Source organism: Podarcis tiliguerta (assembly GCF_965153285.1).
Source record: "Podarcis tiliguerta genome assembly, chromosome: 10".
NCBI classification, from domain to species: domain Eukaryota; kingdom Metazoa; phylum Chordata; class Lepidosauria; order Squamata; family Lacertidae; genus Podarcis; species Podarcis tiliguerta.
Genome location: NC_139543.1, coordinates 69708489 through 69725688, shown reverse-complemented (window position 1 = coordinate 69725688; position 17200 = coordinate 69708489). Strand labels below are relative to the sequence as shown.

The window sequence follows — 17200 nt, the reverse complement described above, 5'->3', positions numbered from 1 at the left end:
CACAGGTAGGGGCAGATGGGAGGGCTGAACAGCTCCCCCCCCCCAGCTTTCCAAAACAGCACAATAGGGAGGGCTGACATTTGTTCTTTTGGAACCAGGCAAACACCAGCCTTGTCCAAGTTTTTTTGGGCGGAAGGGCAGGGAGATAAGCAGTGGAGCTCGCTCACTCATCTGTCAGGACATCTGCTGGCATGCCAGCTTGTGTTTAGCTGCTAAGCAACCCCTGCAGTAAACAGCTGCTAAACACTGACGTTCCTTCAGCCCAAGCCTCTCTGTGTGTCAGTGTCAGCGGAGGAGCGGGGTAATCCTAGCCCTCTGACAAGTAGGCTCCTGGTTTTGTCATTGTCCTTTTCAGAGTCAGGATGTTCCCATGCACCTCTCTAATTTAGGGGACAGGATTGTAGGCGACATTTTCCTGCCTCGCTTGCCCTTACAGCATTTCACCACACCACAGCAACTGCAGTCCACTGCAACGCCTGGAATCACGGTTTGGTTTTCTAATGGGCGCTTCCCAAAATATTGTTGCCCAGACACACCCACTGAAGCGCTCTTTCCATCAGTCTGATCTCACTGCTGGCGGCGGACTGGCCTGCGCTGCTGGCTTGCATTCAGAAATGTTGCAGAAAAGTGGGGTGGAGTGCCCTTTTTCTGGGCTGGTTTTTCCCCACTGCCTGCCCTCCCAAAAGAAAGTCAGGTATATTTATATACCCATTTTCTGCCATTTCTGCACTCCAGAGTGCATTCATGGTGGATAGCAATGTGGCATAACAATTGGGGCTTTATAAAGACATAACAATTGGGTTTAATAATAATAATAATAACAACAACAATAACAACAACAATAATAGTGATGATGAAAACAACTTCAGAGTAATTTCAGTAATCAGCACAATTGTCAGCTCCTAACAATTTGTGACACTAATAATAATAATAATAATAATAATAATAATTTATTATTTGGACCCTGCCCATCTGGCTGAGTATCCAAAGCCACTCTGGGCAGCTCCCAATTGAGTGTTAAAAACAATACAGCATTAAATATTAAAAACTTCCCTAAACAGGGCTGCCTTCAGATGTATTTTAAAGATAAGATAGCTGCTTATTTTCTTCACATCTGAAGGGAGGGTGTTCCACAGGGTGGGCGCCACCACCGAGAAGGCCCTCTGCCTGGTTCCCTGTAACCTCACTTCTCGCAGGGAGGGAACTGCCAGAAGACCCTTGGCGCTGGACCTCAGTGTCCGGGCTGAACTATGGGGGTGAAGTGAGTCACAATTCATTCATGCAAAATCATTTGGATTCTCTAGAGCAAAGGTGATTAAGAGAGGGGTAATATCAGAGACTTGTAGACGTAAGTACGGGATAGAGAAAGCCCAGGACTTTTTTCTGTCCCCTCACAATGCTAGAACGACCCAGGTCATCCCATGAAGCTCAGTGCCAGGAGTTTCAAGACAGGCAGGCTGAAGGTGGCTTTTCACTAACTGTTTTATGGGATCTGTTGCCACAAGAGCAGTTGCTTTAAAGATGAAGAAGGGGGAGGCTGTACTGGACAAATCCGTGGTCTGATTCAGCAGAGCAGTTCTTACTTCCTGCCTCTGGCGGTGCTGAACTGGTGAATCGGGGCCGCCGAAGTGTAAGGCGTGCGTTGTCCTGCAATGCCCACCCCCTGCAGACCTTAGATCTCGCTCAGCCGACGACAAGTTACTCCGTGCAGTGAGACTTTGTGCAATGACCATTTCTGCTGACTCCGAAGGCCCTTTCTGCTTCAGACTTTCCGAATGTTGTCTTCCAGGCCAGCTTGCGTACCCCGGAGCTGACATGGGAGCGGGTGAGGTCTCAAGTAGACCATGTGATCTGGCCTGACGGGAAGAGGATAGTGCTGCTGGCAGAGGTAAGGGAGCCGTGGTGGGATCCAGGAGGGCCTTCCAAACAGGGTGGAATAACTTTGCTGTGTACTTGTGCCCACCAGATGTTTTGGACTCCACGTCTTGTAGTCCTAAACATCTGGAGGGCACCGTGCTGGCGAAGAAGGCTTGGGTGGGTGCTGGGAGCTCCTCCTTCATCTTGGCCAGGGGTTCGAGTCTAGTGCACTTCTGGAGGGGCCTCCCAGTGCTGACCCTTTAGAGCAGCCTTTCTCAACCTGTGGGTCCCCAGATGTTGTTGGACTACAACTCCCATCACCACTAGCTAGCAAGGCCAGGGCTCAGGGATGATGGGAGTTGTAGTCCAACAACATCTGGGGACCCACAGGTTGAGAAGCGCTGCTTTAGAAGCTTCTCCCAAGAGCTAACAGCCTTGCTGAGTTAAAGACAGAGCCGTCCAAGTTCACTTCCTTTTGAGGGGGTTCCTGCTGCTTCCCCCTGTTGCTGTTTGGCGGTGGAGCTGATTTGCTGGAAGCCCCTGCAGGTCAGGAGCAGTCTGCCCATGGAGAAGCCAGCGTTGGAGGCAGGAATGATGTGTTTTTTTATCTTTCAGGGGCGCTTGCTGAACCTGAGCTGCTCCACAGTTCCAACCTTTGTGCTGTCAATAACAGCGACTACCCAGGTGAGTGGGATTTGCAGGGCAGTATTCAATAAACTAATGGGACGCAGGTGGCGCTGTGGGTTAAACCACAGAGCCCAGGACTTGTCGATCAGAAGGTCGGCGGTTCGAATCCCCGCGACGGGGTGAGCTCCCGTTGTTCGGTCCCTGCTCCTGCCAACCTAGCAGTTCGAAAGCACATCAAAGTGCAAGTAGATAAATAGGTACCTCTCCGGCAGGAAGGTAAGCGACGTTTCCATGCACTGCTCTGGTTCGCCAGAAGCGGCTTAGTCCTGCTGGCCACATGACCCGGAAGCTGTACGCCGGCTCCCTTGGCCAGTAAAGCGAGATGAGCGCCGCAACCCCAGAGTTGGCCACGACTGGACCTAATGGTCAGGGGCCCCTTTACCTTTATTCAATAAACTAACATACTGGATCAGCCAAGAGGCCGTTTATTTCAGTTCTTTTGTCATAATGGTGACACAGGTTTCCCCCGAAAAAGGTCATTTGCCCTTCTCAGTGTGTGTTAGGCACCCAGAAAGGCAGCCCAAACAACAGCTTTGTGTTTTGCACCCCTCAACTCCTGCAGTTCAAGGGGGAAGGGCACTGAGGGTGCCTTGCACGAGGGTCTCATACAGGGGTCAGCAAACCTTTCCAGCAGGGGGCCGCTCCACTGTCCCTCAGACGTTGTGGGGGGCTGGACTATATATTTTTTTTTGGGGGGGGGGGGAATGAACAAATTCCCATGCCCTGCAAATAACCCAGAGATGCATTTTAAATAAAAGCACACGTTCTACTCATGTAAAAACACGCTGATTCCCGGACCGTCCGGGGGCCGGATTGAGAAGGCGATTGGGCCGGATCCGGTCCCCGGGCCTTAGGTTGCCGACCCATGGTCTCATAGCAAGCGTGGCCAGAGATCGTGGGTGATGGGAGTTTGAGCCCCACAACATATGGAGGACCCCAGATTCCCCATCCCTGCGTCGCACCTTCAGCAGCAAGTAACTGAATTCACACATAATGGAATACCGAATGGTTTGGTTTATGTAAAATATGCAGGGATTTATAGTATGCAATAGGGATGCGGGTGGCGCTGTGGGTAAAACCTCAGCGCCTAGGACTTGCCGATCGCATGGTCGGTGGTTCGAATCCCCGCGGCGGGGTGCGCTCCCGTCGTTTGGTCCCAGCTCCTGCCCACCTAGCAGTTCGAAAGCACCCTTAAGTGCAAGTAGATAAATAGGTACCGCTTTATAGCGGGAAGGTAAACGGCGTTTCCGTGTGCTGCTCTTGTGCCGGTTCGCCAGAGCAGCTTCGTCACGCTGGCCACGTGACCCGGAAGTGTCTGCGGACAGCGCTGGCTCCCGGCCTCTAGAGTGAGATGAGCGCACAACCCTAGAGTCTGTCAAGACTGGCCCGTACGGGCAGGGGTACCTTTACCTTTACCTTTACCTATAGTATGCAAAATGAAAGAGAAGAAGGGAAGTCATTGATACTTAAAGAATGTTTAAGTGAGTATACAGTGCTAGGTCATAGAAGAACTCCCTTCAAGGGGTATTTCAGGAGTTCTGTTGCCATTCCTCAGTTGTGACTCATTCTAGACAAGGGGTTCTTGCTCTCTCCCCCCCCCCCCCATTTTGAAATATCTACGCTCTGCCCGCACTCACCCTGTTCTCTTGCACTGGGCTATCAAGGACTCCCGCAGTTCAAGATGATACTGAGTGGAGCAGATCTGTGACCCAGCAAAATTCCTCGGGGTGAGAAAGCAGAGGTTGGATTCCTCTCGTATTCAGTGTGTTTAGCTGATAGCTGTGTCTGGAGCGAACAAGGGATGCCTCATTCACCCACAGTCAGAACAGCTGCTCGTTTTAGCACTGGGCCATCCTTCCTGATTTTAACCTGTGATCTGGCTGGCTTTGTGTGAAACAGTCGAAGTGCCTTCTTCCCCTGATTGTCCTTCAATGTCCATCTTGATTGGGGGGGGCGCAGGTAAGCCCTACCCTACCTATTTGATCAAAAGACAGCACAGGCACACACCATTTGCATGGCGATGCTCATCCACTTTGGGAGGGGCCCAACCCCCTCATATATTTTATTGGGGGGCGAAGGGACCTTGCCCCCTAAGAGTTGGCGCCTATGCAGGGAAGGATTAGGAATGGAAACAGCTTGGTGCTGGTGAGCTGGCATGGAATAGAATCATGGGCCGGTGGTGTTTCTGGTCCCTTCTAGTTCTCTCCACCAGGTGTTCCGGTCGACTTGAGCAGCCATTGTTGGGTAGATCTGTTCTGTGGCCAGAGATCCAGCTTAACCCGGTCTCTCTTTTAATTTGTTTGTCAGGCTCTGGCCTTGATAGAGCTCTACAACGCCCCGGAAGGACGCTACAAGCAGGACGTCTACCTGCTGCCTAAAAAAATGGGTAAGCTTCAGACATCACACTCCACCCTCAGGCACCCTCCTGTTTCCTGCAGGTGGAAGGTTAGCATCGGGACTTGTTCCCTGCTGCTACTGCTGCTGCATCCCCAAGGCTCCTGGGGAAGCAGCAGCAATAATAATACAGTGGTACCTCGCAAGACGAATGCCTCAGAAGACGAAAAACTCGCAAGACAAAAGAGTTTTTCGTTTTCTGAGGTGCTTCGCAAGATGGATTTCCCTAAGGGCTTGCTTCGCTAGACGAAACGGCCCTGCCTCTCCTGTCATGGCGACGGTCACTGCACGCACGCACACTCGCTTCCCCGCTCCTCCAGCTCCCTCCCACCTTCCGGCTGATGGTTAGTGCCTCGCGCCGCTGCCCACCCCCCTCGCGCGCTCCCTCAGAGAGCTGTTGCCGCCAGCGCCTCTCTCTCCCTGGAGTCGCGCTCCTGAGCCCCGCCACCCTCCAGCAGCCGCGTCGCACAGTGGCCACAACGCGCGGGTGAGTCTGAGGTACCGGCTGCGGCAGCTGCTTCTCCCCGCTCCTCCCCACCCTTGTCAGTGTTTAAATGCAGTGGTGCTTCGCAAGACGAAAAAACTCGTACAACGAAAAAACTCGCAGAACGAATTAATTTCGTCTTGCAAGGCACCACTGTAATAATAGTAATAATAATAATAATAATAATAATTTATTCTTTATACCCCGCCCATCTGGCTGAGTTTCGCCAGCCACTCTGGGCGGCTTCCAACAAAGATTAAAAATACATTAATATGTCACACATTAAAAACTTCCCTGAAGTCTTCTAAATGTCGGGTGATTGTTTATCTCTTTGACATCTGCTGGGAGACTGTTCCACAGGGCGGGTGCCACCACCAAGAAGGCCCTCTGCCTGGTTCCCTGTAGCTTTGCTTCTCACAGGGAGGGAACCGCCAGAAGGCCTTCAGAGGTGGACCTCAGTGTCCAGGCAGAACGATAGGGGCGGAGACGCTCCTTCAGGTCTATTGGACTGAGGCCGTTTAGGGCTTTAAAGATCAGCACCAACACTTTGAATGGTGCTCGGAAACGTACTGGGAGCCAATGTAGGTCTTTCAAGACCGGTGTTATGTGGCAATAGAGATCACCTCGCTGTCCTCAAAAGGAAGCTGGAGGCTGGTAACCCTTGGAGAAATGAACTGACTACACAGTCCGATGGGAGCCAGTCCCAGCGCCAAGGGCACAGCGGACGGCAGCAGTCAGTGCCATGTCCAGCTCAGCTTCAGGGTCTCATTGCAGCTAGCCTGCCGCTTGTCACCAGGAGACAAAGGCCGCAAACCCCAGCCCCTCTGACTGACTCCACCCCCACTGGCCGGGTCTGGGGGGGCAAGAATCCTTTGAGATGAGGCTGGGGAAGGAAGTCTGCAGTCTCTGAAGAAATGAGTGGTAAAAGAAGAAGAAGAAGAGTTTAGATTTGATATCCCGCTTTATCACTACCCTAAGGAGTCTCAAAGCGGCTAACGATCTCCTTTCCCTTTCTCCCGAGAGATTTCAGAGAAGTATGACTAGCCCAAGGTCACCCAGCAGCTGCATGTGGAGGGGCGGGGAATCGAACCCGGTTCAGCAGATTACGAGTCCACTGCTATTGGGCCAGGGATAGGGAGCCTGTGGCCTTTCAGCTCCTCTATCATTTCTGGCGTCTAAAAAGTCCCAGCCATATCCATCATCCCAGCCATCTAGGAATGAGGGGTCCGTTTTCTCTTCGTTGCTTTTCTGATTATGGTAACTGCCAAGGCAGCCCTGAGTGTTTTGAGTTTTGTTTTGTTTTTTTGCTGCTATGGATTTTGCTGAGTTTTGTTTCCATCCCGCCCAGTTGCATTGTGGGAGGTTGGAGTCTTCCTGCAGCCGCACGGACTTAACCAGGGCTGCTTTTCCCTTTTCAGATGAGTACGTGGCAAGTCTTCATCTCCCAACATTCGACGCACACCTGACGGAGCTTTCGGATGAGCAAGCGAAATACTTGGGTCTAAATAAACACGGGCCTTTCAAACCAAACTACTACAGGTGCTTCCCTTTTGTTAAAATAAAAATCAGGAAACCTCCCCCCCTGCCCCCCCCCAATAATGTGGTATATTCTGGAGATCTGGGGGTTGTTTCAGAGTCTGTGCTTGTTGGGCTGTAGGGCAGGAGGTGAGGAGACCATAAAGGCACAACGAGGCCTTTATATTTCTCCAGCTCATGTCAGTGTGAGCACGTACCAGATCCTCAGTTATGGCAGGCGTTTTGGCTGAAGGTTATAGACTCAGTCTACAGTGAAAGATTACAGTTTGCAGTCACTTAGCAGCATGAAGGAAACAGAACTAGATCCAGCGGGCAATGACCCCCCCAGCTACAAAAGCCTAGTTTAACAGTGCAGTGGTATCTCAGGTTACAAACATATCAGGTTACAAACACCTCAGGTTACAGACTCTGCTAACCCAGAAGTAGTACCTTGGGCTAAGAACTTTGCCCCAGGATGAGAACAGAAATCGCGCGGCGGCGGCAGCAGGAGGCCCCATTAGCTAAAGTGGAACCTCAGGTTAAGAACGGTTTAGGTTAAGAATGGACCTCCAAAACGAATTAAGTTCGTAACCAGAGGTGCCAGTGTAAAGACACCTGAGTCCCTCATTTATTGCACCCCTGATTCAGCTAGATCCCAAGAATTCAGTAGCTTCCAGAGTCATCTCTTTGTTTGGGGTGAGGATAGAAGCCTGTGTCCCAAGAGGAACGTAATTTGAGCTTGGTGGGCTTCACTGAAACTTTCTGCTCCCAAGAACTTGCAATCGCTTTACTAGCGCAGTTTAATTGAATGAAATGCATTCACTTACCTACAGAGCTAAACCACCTACACTCGTCCCAAAAGTGTTCGTTCTGATTTAGAGTGCAGCGGGAATTAGAAGATGAGAAAAGAGCTCAGATGTTACGAGAGCAAATTATAAGAGCATTGCATTGCAGCCCTTTCTCCTCAACCCCCACCCCACCCCCATCTCTTGAAGGAAAAAGAAGGTGAATGCTTTGGGGTTATAATCCAGTTGTTTTGTGATTATTATTTTTACACAGGTATTAATTTCCTGTGGCTGTAGCTGGAAGGAAGAGGAGGAGCAAAAACCTCAAGACCTCTCTCGGCTACCGTGCAGGACAAACCAGTACAAGCTTCTCAACATAGAACCAGGCTTGCTGCCGTAGTACACAGTGTGTTAGGTTATTTATTTATTAAACTAGAATACTGTAAATGCGGCCTCTGCCAATGGTGTTTTTTAAACTGCCATGGGACTGTGAGATGATGGACTTTGAGGGGTGGTTTTTTGGGGGGTGGGGAGTGGAAAGCTGTAGTTGGGGGAAAGCTGGGGGAAGGAGAGAGATTGTTTGGCCAAATGAATTTTGCCGCAGATTATGTCAGCTTCAAGCAATCTTGTTATCACTGTTATGTCTAATCCAGTGTGCAAATTAACAAAGGGGGCTGGAAGAGGGCAGCCAAAGTTGGATGGGCGTGAGAGAGCGGGGGGCCATCACTCTTCGCTTCTCTCTCCCTCTGTTTCTCTTGTGTTTTTGCCATGGCAGTTGGGAAAGTGGCTGCAGATTTGCTTTAACGTGGAAGCCTCACAAGTCCGCTCCACATGCTGCTAAGACAACCTCATTGCGGGGGAAACCGTGTTCTGAATTTAGCTGCTTGTGCAAAGGGGAGGGGCAGTTTCTGGAGAGCAGGCCAGGCAAATGTGGCCCCCTCCTCTCTCTCCCCCCCCCCCCACACCTACCTTGCTGGGGTCTGTGGAGCAGGCACCCTTTTTTGCATAAGATCATTGTTGTGCTTCTGCAATAGCCTTGCAGGTTTTATATGCAAGTTGCGACGAGCTCCCTCCCTCCCTATGCCTACCAAAGCTTCATTCTTGCAGGACTTGTGGTGTTGGGGCATTACGTGCTCATCCTGACGCTAAGCAGCCAAGCAACTTGTCTCAGCCCCTGCGGAACAGGGCAGCAGAACGCTGGCAGGCCTGCTAGCGAGAACCCTTCTCGTCCCACGGTCCTCCTCTCTGTGCCAAGGGATTGTAGTCCTTGCTGAGAATAGACTTTGAGATCCACCTGTATTTGGTTTTAGGAAACGTCCAAGTCTCTCCCACCCCCGGTTGGGCAGCTGTTGCTTTTTAAACAGGCGCCGTCAACATCCTGCAAACGTGACCCGGGCATTCGTTTGCACAAACTCAAATCTGCTTTCCAGTTGTTCGCAGGAGCAGAGCAGGTTCTGTTAGCGTGAAGCGAACCAGGGGTGCATTTGTCGTTGATGCTGGACCTGAGCCAGTGGGAACATTTCCTGGGCAAGGCACATTGAAATGGATGAGCCTTGAGCTTCCTTGGCCTTGCATGTCTCCCGCGATCCATTTTGAAAGCGCCTTGTGTGGGGATTTTCCTGCTGGGTCGTTCCTGTTGTGTCCCGATTCTGCTCTAAAGGGAAACCCCACCCAAACTGATTTTGCCTTTCCATTGGACTGCCCCAGGCTTCACGGTGTCCTATGAAAAGAGCGCAGCTGCTCTCAGGTCCTGCCTGGGCGCTTCTCACCGGGGCATCTGGTGGAAACAGGATACTGGCTTTGGGTTAATCCAGGAGCCAGGCACTTCTGGTGTCCTCAGATTCAGGCAAGACAACCTCAGGCTGCATCCAGACCAATATTCCTCTTGCAGTTGTTTTTTTCCTTTTGTGTGTCTCCATGCTGGTATTATTCTGGCACTGCAGCCATAGATTTTTCTTTTTCTACGATTATTAACGCTCCAAATTGGCACAGTTGCAGCCAGGGACCCATTCGAATACATTTTATTCATTTCACCAGGAAAGAGGGAATGAATCCCACCTTCGGATGGGCTCACGATAGACCTGGATTCAGGGATTGCTTACCTTTCGCTGAAAGAACTCAGCTTGTGCATCTGATCTGCTACCTGAGTGTGTCAGAGCAACAGCAGAGCAAATTTCCTATCAGGAGATAGCTTGAAAACGGGGAAAGAAAAAGTCTTCCGGTGGAGTCAGGAGAAGGTGGGGCAGAGCAAGGAGCAAAGCTTCTGTTAATTTAAGACTTAAGCTTTTGCCGTGGGGGCGGGGGGAGCAGAGGAGAAGAAAAGAGAAAATGGGGTGCCGAGAGTTGCAGAACTAGTTGTGGGGGCCTGTCTGGCTTTCTGTGGAAATCTTCCCAGTCTCTGTACATCCTTCATGTTTTCAGTAGCAAAGGTTAGTCCGACTAAAGGTTATTTCCGGAGGGCATGGCTATGCGAAGAGTCTGACTGTGTGAGTCTTCATCTCTTAAAAATCTGGTCGTGCGTTTTGTAATACCAGTGATGACCTCTATAGGAAGGGGCTGTTGGGCAGTTTTGTTGCTTTTAACACAAACTGGGTTCGTTCTTAACTTTTCAAGAAACAAAACACATTATTTTGCTTCTCTTGAGTATAGTTTGCACCTGCTTGACTTCATCTGTCTGGTATGTGTGGTGCCTGAGTCCTTGAGGAGGAACTGCCAGGGACGTTCTGCCTGCCCAGACCCCCCAGGACACTTGGGGAGCAAGTGGCAAGGAAATTGGGAAAGATTCGGGATCCGGGCCACCATCTCATGCTGGGGGCTGCATTCACTTCTGCAGTGGGGGAAATGGCTGTGTGAATTCACCTCCCTCCTCCCCCTGACTCTTGAGTTGTATGTTCTTCCACATGGACTTTGGAATATCACAAAGTGCAAGGCCACCTTTGTTTGCTGCCCCCCCCAAAGGCCCTGATCCTTGACTTAGTCTGGCAAGGCCTGTCTTGTCCTCTTAGATGGAGCAGCGTTGAACCCGCTACAAGAAATATGGCTCCAGTCATTAGGCAGACGGATGCTGCTAGGGTCGGTCCAAGGCCCTCTCACCCACCCAGTGTCTCACCTACCAAGCATGATATACCCTCCCACTTCTCCAGGCAAGAGACAACCCTTCTGCCATGTGACCCCAAAAGTGTGTGACTTGAAAGGGGTGGGTGCAGTCAGGTGGGGAAAAGGGGGTCACCTGTTCAGGGTCTGTCGCTAGCTAGAGCGTGTGATGGTGCTGTCCTCGTTTTTAAATTTGTTCGCGCTAAATCATTTTTATCTTTGATGTAGAGAATGGCGGGAGGGAACAAACAGAAATGTCCCACAGAAAGAGTTTTATCTCCTCTGATTTTCTTTTCTTTTTTAAAAAAATCTTCCTCTGTGTTCTGCTTATTTTCGTTTTATTTTTTTTGTCTGTAAAGCGATTTTGCTTGCTCAGCATTTCCCAATCAGTCTGGAATCGCCATACTTCTGTGATCATCTCTAAATTTTAAGCAAGTGTAATAAATGTTTTATTTTCTAATGTAACATTTCAAAGACTATTTAAAAAAGACAGGTAGGAGACACCAGCAAAACAAAACGCGTCATAAGGAAAAGCGGCAAATTGCGATCCGAATATCTGAAACCAGGAAAACAAAAATCATGTCATAATTCTCCAATAAGGAAGTTTAAAAATAAAAAAAAACTTATGAGATTATAATATTTTCGAAAAAGGATGTTTTAAATATTAATGTCTGAGTGATTGTATTAGATCAGCAATAAGGACTCTGTAATCTCAAAAATAAATAAAATATTGTAAAATCCAAATGAGTCTTTCAGAAGTTTTTGGCAGTGCGTTAGGTTCCCTGTGACGATTGAGACAGAAATGAGGGAGGCCTCCCAAGTCCCAATGCAAAGGAAATTCAGGCGCCCCAGGCAGTTAGGTGAGAATGAAGGAAAAGGAAGCAGCAAAATGCACGTGTTGAATGTTGCAAAACTATTGCAGAATAACACCCTGTGGCCACCTTTGATCCTGAACCCACCCTGGGGTAGTGGGGGCGGGGGGCGGGAATAGTTTCACAGTTTCACAGACTGTCTCTCCAGAGTGGCGCATGCTCTAGTTATCTCTCGCTTGGACTACTGCAATGCGCTCTATGTGGGGCTGCCTTTGAAGGTGACCCAGAAAATACAACTAATCCAGAATGTGGCAGCTAGACTGGTGACTGGGAGCGGCCGCCAAGACTGTATAACACCAGTCCTGAAAGACCTACATTGGCTCCCAGTACTTTTGCAAGCACAATTCAATGTGTTGGTGCTGACCTTTAAAGCCCTAAACGGCCTCGGTCCAGTATACTTGATGGAGCATCTCCACCCCCATCGTTCTGCCCGGACACTGAGGTCCAGCGCTGAGGGCCTTCTGGCGGTTCCCTCGCTGCGAGAAACCAAATTACAGGGAACCAGGCAGAGGGCCTTCTCGGTGGTGGCACCCGTCCTGTGGAACGCCCTCCCATCAGATGTCAAATAGAACAACAACTACCATACTTTTAGAAGACATCTGAAGGCAGCCCCGTTCAGGGAAGCTTTTAACGTTTAATGGACCACTGTATTTTAATACTTTGTTGGAAGCTGCCCAGAGTGGCTGGGGAAGCCCAGCCAGATGGGCGGGGTATAAATATATTATTATTATTATTATTATTATTATTATCATCATCATTATTATTATTATTACTACTACTACTACTATTATTATTATTATTATTATTATTATTATTGAATGTCCCTGTGTTATGGGAGTGGGGAATGTTTTGGCTCTTAAGCTGCGTGGGATTCCTCCCTCTTTCCAAATCCTGATTGCTGGAACCAATCTTAATTGTGCCCGTGAGCAAAGCCTTGTGGGCTTATTGCTGCTCTCTGTGTGCAAATTGCCCTAGAAAAGCTCTGCTGCAAGCTTATCACACCTGCTGCCCAGGTTCTGCAGCTTAGCCAATGGGAACTTGGGAAGATAAGAGGCTTTGAAGACTGGGGTGGGATAGGGAAGCAGTTGCCCTCCAAGGGCATTCGAAGAGCTGCCGATTCCCCACCTCCACTTAGCGGCATCGCCTGAATCTGTGAAAAATCTTGAGAAACCTGCGCGACCTTCTCCCATCTTGCAGCGCTGGAAGAGCCATCGCCCGCCAAGAACAACAAAGAGGGTCAGTCTTTGCATGTCCTTGGAGTCAGCAAAGTTTTAATAAGCTGTGGCATCAGCTCATCTCTCGCTGCAGCCCACTTATCTGGGTAAGTAATGGAAGGGGTTTGAATAATTCAGCACGGGAGGCCGGCTGAGGTTTGCTCAACGCTTTGCGGCTTCCCTAGTGAAGAGAGGCTGCGGGTCGATGGCGACTTGAAACCTTTTTCCATCTTGGAACTTTAGCATCTTGTCAGCTCCGCTTAAGGCTTCTGTCAAGCTTTGTGTTGGGGGTGAGAAACAGGATGGGGGCCCTGTAAGCCGATTTCAAGCTGCCAAGGTGCTCTGCTGGCCATGCCCCTTTATCCAGGCCACGCCCCCTTTATCCAGGCCACGCCCCTCACAGGTCCGGTATCCAGATCAAGGGAAGAGATTACCGTATTTTTTGCTCTATAAGACTCACTTTTTCCCTCCTAAAAAGTAAGGGGAAATGTGTGTGCGTCTTATGGAGCGAATGCAGGCTGCGCAGCTATCCCAGAAGCCAGAACAGCAAGAGGGATTGCTGCTTTCTCTGCACAGTGATCCCTCTTGCTGTTCTGTCTTCTGAGATTCAGAATTTTTCCCCTCTTGTTTTCCTCCTGCAAGAACTAGGTGCATCTTATGGTCTTATAGAGTGAAAAATACGGTATATTACTGCTCCTTGGTCAGACCACACCTAGAATACAGTGTCCAGTTCTGGGCACCACAATTTAAAGAGGATATCAAGAAGGTGGAAGGTGTGTAGAGGAGGGCAGCCTAGGTGATCAAGGGCCTGGAAAGCTAGCCTGATGAGGAATGGTTGAAGGAACTGGGTATGTTTAGCCTGGAAAACAGAGGAGATATGAGAGCCATCTTCAAATATCTCTTTTTTAAAAAAAATATGCATTTTTATTGATGTTTCTTTAACGTAAGTCAAACAAACCAAATACAATGAGATTCCATGATCTTATACCCACTTATTTTTTCATCGCTCTGCCGAGCGCAGACTTCCCTCCCTCCCTTCAACAGGTTTTCAATTTCCACTTTTCTTTCCGCAGTTTCTTAATAGATTCTTAATTAGATTTATTTTAATCCTGCTACAGTCTTTAAACTTCTGCGATTATTACTTATATATTCCACAACTTTACTCCACTCTCTTCTGAACTTTGTTTCCTCTTAGTTACGGATCCTGTAAGTCAGTTTTGCTAATTCTGCATATTCTACCATTTTTGTCTGCCACTCCTACAATGTGGGTAATTCCTGTGTCTTTCATTTTTGTGCTGCCAAAATTCTAGCAGCCGTTGTGGCATACATGAATAATCTCTGGTCTACTTTTCCTATTTCTTCATCTATCAAGCCTAGCAAAAAAGCTTCCGTTTTTTTTGGGAAGGTATATTTAAATATCTTTTTCAGCTCGTTATAAATCATATCCCAAAATTGTTTCATTTTCTCACATGTCCACCACATGTGGAAAAAATCTCCATCTTTCACTTTACATTTCCAACATACCGTATTTTTCGCCCTATAGGACGCACCGTCCCATAAGGCGCACCTAGTTTTTTGGGGGGGAAATAAAGGAAAAAAATTATTTCCCCCCCAGGCGCGGGGTTGGGGAAGCCCGAGCTTCCCCCGACCCCAGCGCCCAAACAGGCAGCTCTCTGCAAGCCGTGGGAGCCCAGTGCTGGCTCCCGCTGCTAGCGGAGAGGTCCGCGAAGCCTGGACGCGCTGAGCTCAGCGCGCGCAGGCTTCGGCATGCAGGCACCTCTCCGCCAGCAGCGGGAGCGCTCCCGCTGCTAGCGGAGAGGTCCGCGAAGCCTGGGCGCGCTGAGCTCAGCGCGCGCAGGCTTCGGCATGCAGGCACCTCTCCGCCAGCAGCGGGAGCGCTCCCGCTGCTAGCGGAGAGGTCCGCGAAGCCTGGGCGCGCTGAGCTCAGCGCGCGCAGGCTTCGGCATGCAGGCACGTCTCCGCCAGCAGCGGGAGCGCTCCCGCTGCTAGCGGAGAGGTCCGCGAAGCCTGGGCGCGCTGAGCTCAGCGCGCGCAGGCTTCCGCATGCAGGCACCTCTCCGCCAGCAGCGGGAGCGTTCCCGCTGCTAGCGGAGAGGTCCGCGAAGCCTGCATTCGCCCCATAGGACGCACCCAGATTTCCCCTTCATTTTTGGAGGGGAAAAAGTGCGTCCTATAGGGCGAAAAATACGGTACTTTACTGCTCATTCTATACATCTTTGCTAGCTTGACAGGTGTTAAGTACCAGCGGAACATCATTTACATTACATTCTCCTTCAAGGTGTTGTTGTTGTTGTTGTTGTTTAGTTGTTTAGTTGTGTCTGCCTCTTCGTGACCCCCTGGACCAGAGCACACCAGGCACTCCTGTCTTCCATTGCCTCCCGCAGTTTGGTCAAACTCATGTTTGTAGCTTCGAGAACACTATCCAACCATCTCGTCCTCCGTCATCCCCTTCTCCTTGTGCCCTCCATCTTTCCCAACACCAGGGTCTTTTCCAGGGAGTCTTCTCTTCTCATAAGGTGGCCAAAGTCTTGGAGCCTCAGCTTCAGGATCTGTCCTTACAGTGAGCACTCAGGGCTGATTTCCTTCAGAATGGAGAGGTTGGATCTTCTTGCAGTCCATGGGACTCTCAAGAGTCTCCTCCAGCACCATAATTCAAAAGCATCAATTCTTCCGCGATCAGCCTTCTTGATGGTCCAGCTTCAAGGTGGTGCACACCGTAAATTTTAGACCCTCATTCCACAATTTCTCCCAAGCCTCATATTCAATATGAATATTCAATATATTCATCTTCAAACATCTCAAGGACTGTCACATGGAGCAAGCTGGATTTCTCCTGCTCTGTAGGGTAGAACTCAAACCAATGGATTCAATTTGCAATCAAGGAGATTCCGACTAAACATGCAGAACTTTCTGACGGTAAGTGTTTGACGGTGGAACTGTCTCCCTCAGAAGGTGGCAGACTCTGCTTCCTTGGAGATTTTTAAGCAGATGTTGGGTGGCCATCTGTCATGGATGCTTGAGATTCCTGCCTTCCAGGGGGTTGGACTAGATGACCCTCAGGTCCCTTCCGACTGTACAATTCTATGATTTTATGAAACAAGGCTGAGCTACACAAAGATCAGCTCTCGTTTCCGCTGCCTCACATCCCACAAGCATGTGGACCACAGAAGGTTTATACTTGGGAATGAGACCCTGGGACTGAACAAGGTTTCTCACTCCTGTTTTTAGGAGCTACTTGATAGATAAATTGTAAAAATAAAAATAAAATCTTGGAGCCAGAAAAAAGCCAGGGAAGTCCCCAAATAGGAGTTCCAACACAGAAGGAGAAAGGAAAAAGGATAGAGGGGGAGGGAATCAAGTTGATTCCAAGCCAAAGGCCAGGCGGAACAACTCTTCAGGCCCTGCGGAAAGAAATCAGATCCTGCAGGGCCCTGGTCTCATGAGACAGAGTGTTCCACCAGGCCGGGGCCAGTACTGAAAAGGCCCTGGCTCTGGCTAAGGCTAATCTGACTTCCTTAGGGCCCTGGGCCTCTAGGGTGTTGCTATTAAGGTCCTCCGTGGGGCATAGCAGGAGAACTGGCCTGTGAGTTGTGCTACAGACAGGTGTTGGGGCTGCCCCATGGTGCCCCCCCATGGAAAAAAAAGAAGTGCTGCTTAGATGTGGATCCACTGCCTCGACTCTCAAGGCCTGTGGATAAGACCCACTTACAGATTTGGTTTTAACTGCTGAAGTTGAGCAAACCACAGATGTCCTTCAGCTCCTTGCCCAAGAGAAGGGTGAGATCGCTTCCTTTGCTTTCTCTGCTTCAGTGGCCTCTTATCAAGGGCTCCAGGTTGAGCTATTATCGCTAGATCTCAAGGGCAAACTTCCAAGGATCACGTCCTCAGGCTTGATTCTCTCAAGGACTAGGACTCCATTGCTGGAGGCTGGAGGAATCTGTTGCGAGCGCCAAGAAAACCCTCAGGGACTGATGAGCCAGGAGCTTTAGTGCAGTCACCCCCCAAACTAAGCCCTCCCTCCAGGTGTTTTGGGACTACAACTCCCATCATCCCTAGCTAACAGGACCAGTGGTCAGGGATGATGGGAATTGTAGTCCCAAAACATCTGGAGGGAGGGCTGAGTTTGGGGGTGCCTGCTTTAGTGGAAAGCTCCATGCAGCTCCCACCAGATGAGGTCAGGTGATTCTTTAGCTGAGATTCCTACACTTCAGGGGGTTGGACTAGATGCCCCTTGGGGGTCCCCTTCCAACTAGGGCAGGCACCCCCAAACTCAGCCCT

The 17200-nt window shown here is 49.9% G+C and overlaps 1 protein-coding gene and 2 long non-coding RNA genes across 6 annotated transcripts in view; 1 reads left to right on the top strand and 2 right to left on the bottom strand.

The window, feature by feature from the left end:
• AHCYL2 (adenosylhomocysteinase like 2) overlaps positions 1-11113 on the top strand; it is a 104780-nt gene extending 93667 nt beyond the window's left edge. For all 4 annotated transcript variants that reach the window (XM_083402081.1, XM_083402084.1, XM_083402082.1 and 1 more), the window contains 5 exons: positions 1790-1888; positions 2473-2541; positions 4852-4930; positions 6841-6961; positions 7997-11113. In XM_083402081.1, coding sequence (XP_083258207.1) covers positions 1790-1888; positions 2473-2541; positions 4852-4930; positions 6841-6961; positions 7997-8003 — 375 coding nt within the window. In that variant the 3' untranslated portion in view covers positions 8004-11113. The remainder of the gene's footprint in view (positions 1-1789; positions 1889-2472; positions 2542-4851; positions 4931-6840; positions 6962-7996) is intronic.
• Positions 1-17200, bottom strand: part of LOC310659301 — a 327135-nt gene that overhangs the window by 148407 nt on the left and 161528 nt on the right. The gene's annotated exons all lie outside the window — the stretch shown is intronic.
• Positions 1-17200, bottom strand: part of LOC310659292 — a 269655-nt gene that overhangs the window by 104053 nt on the left and 148402 nt on the right. The gene's annotated exons all lie outside the window — the stretch shown is intronic.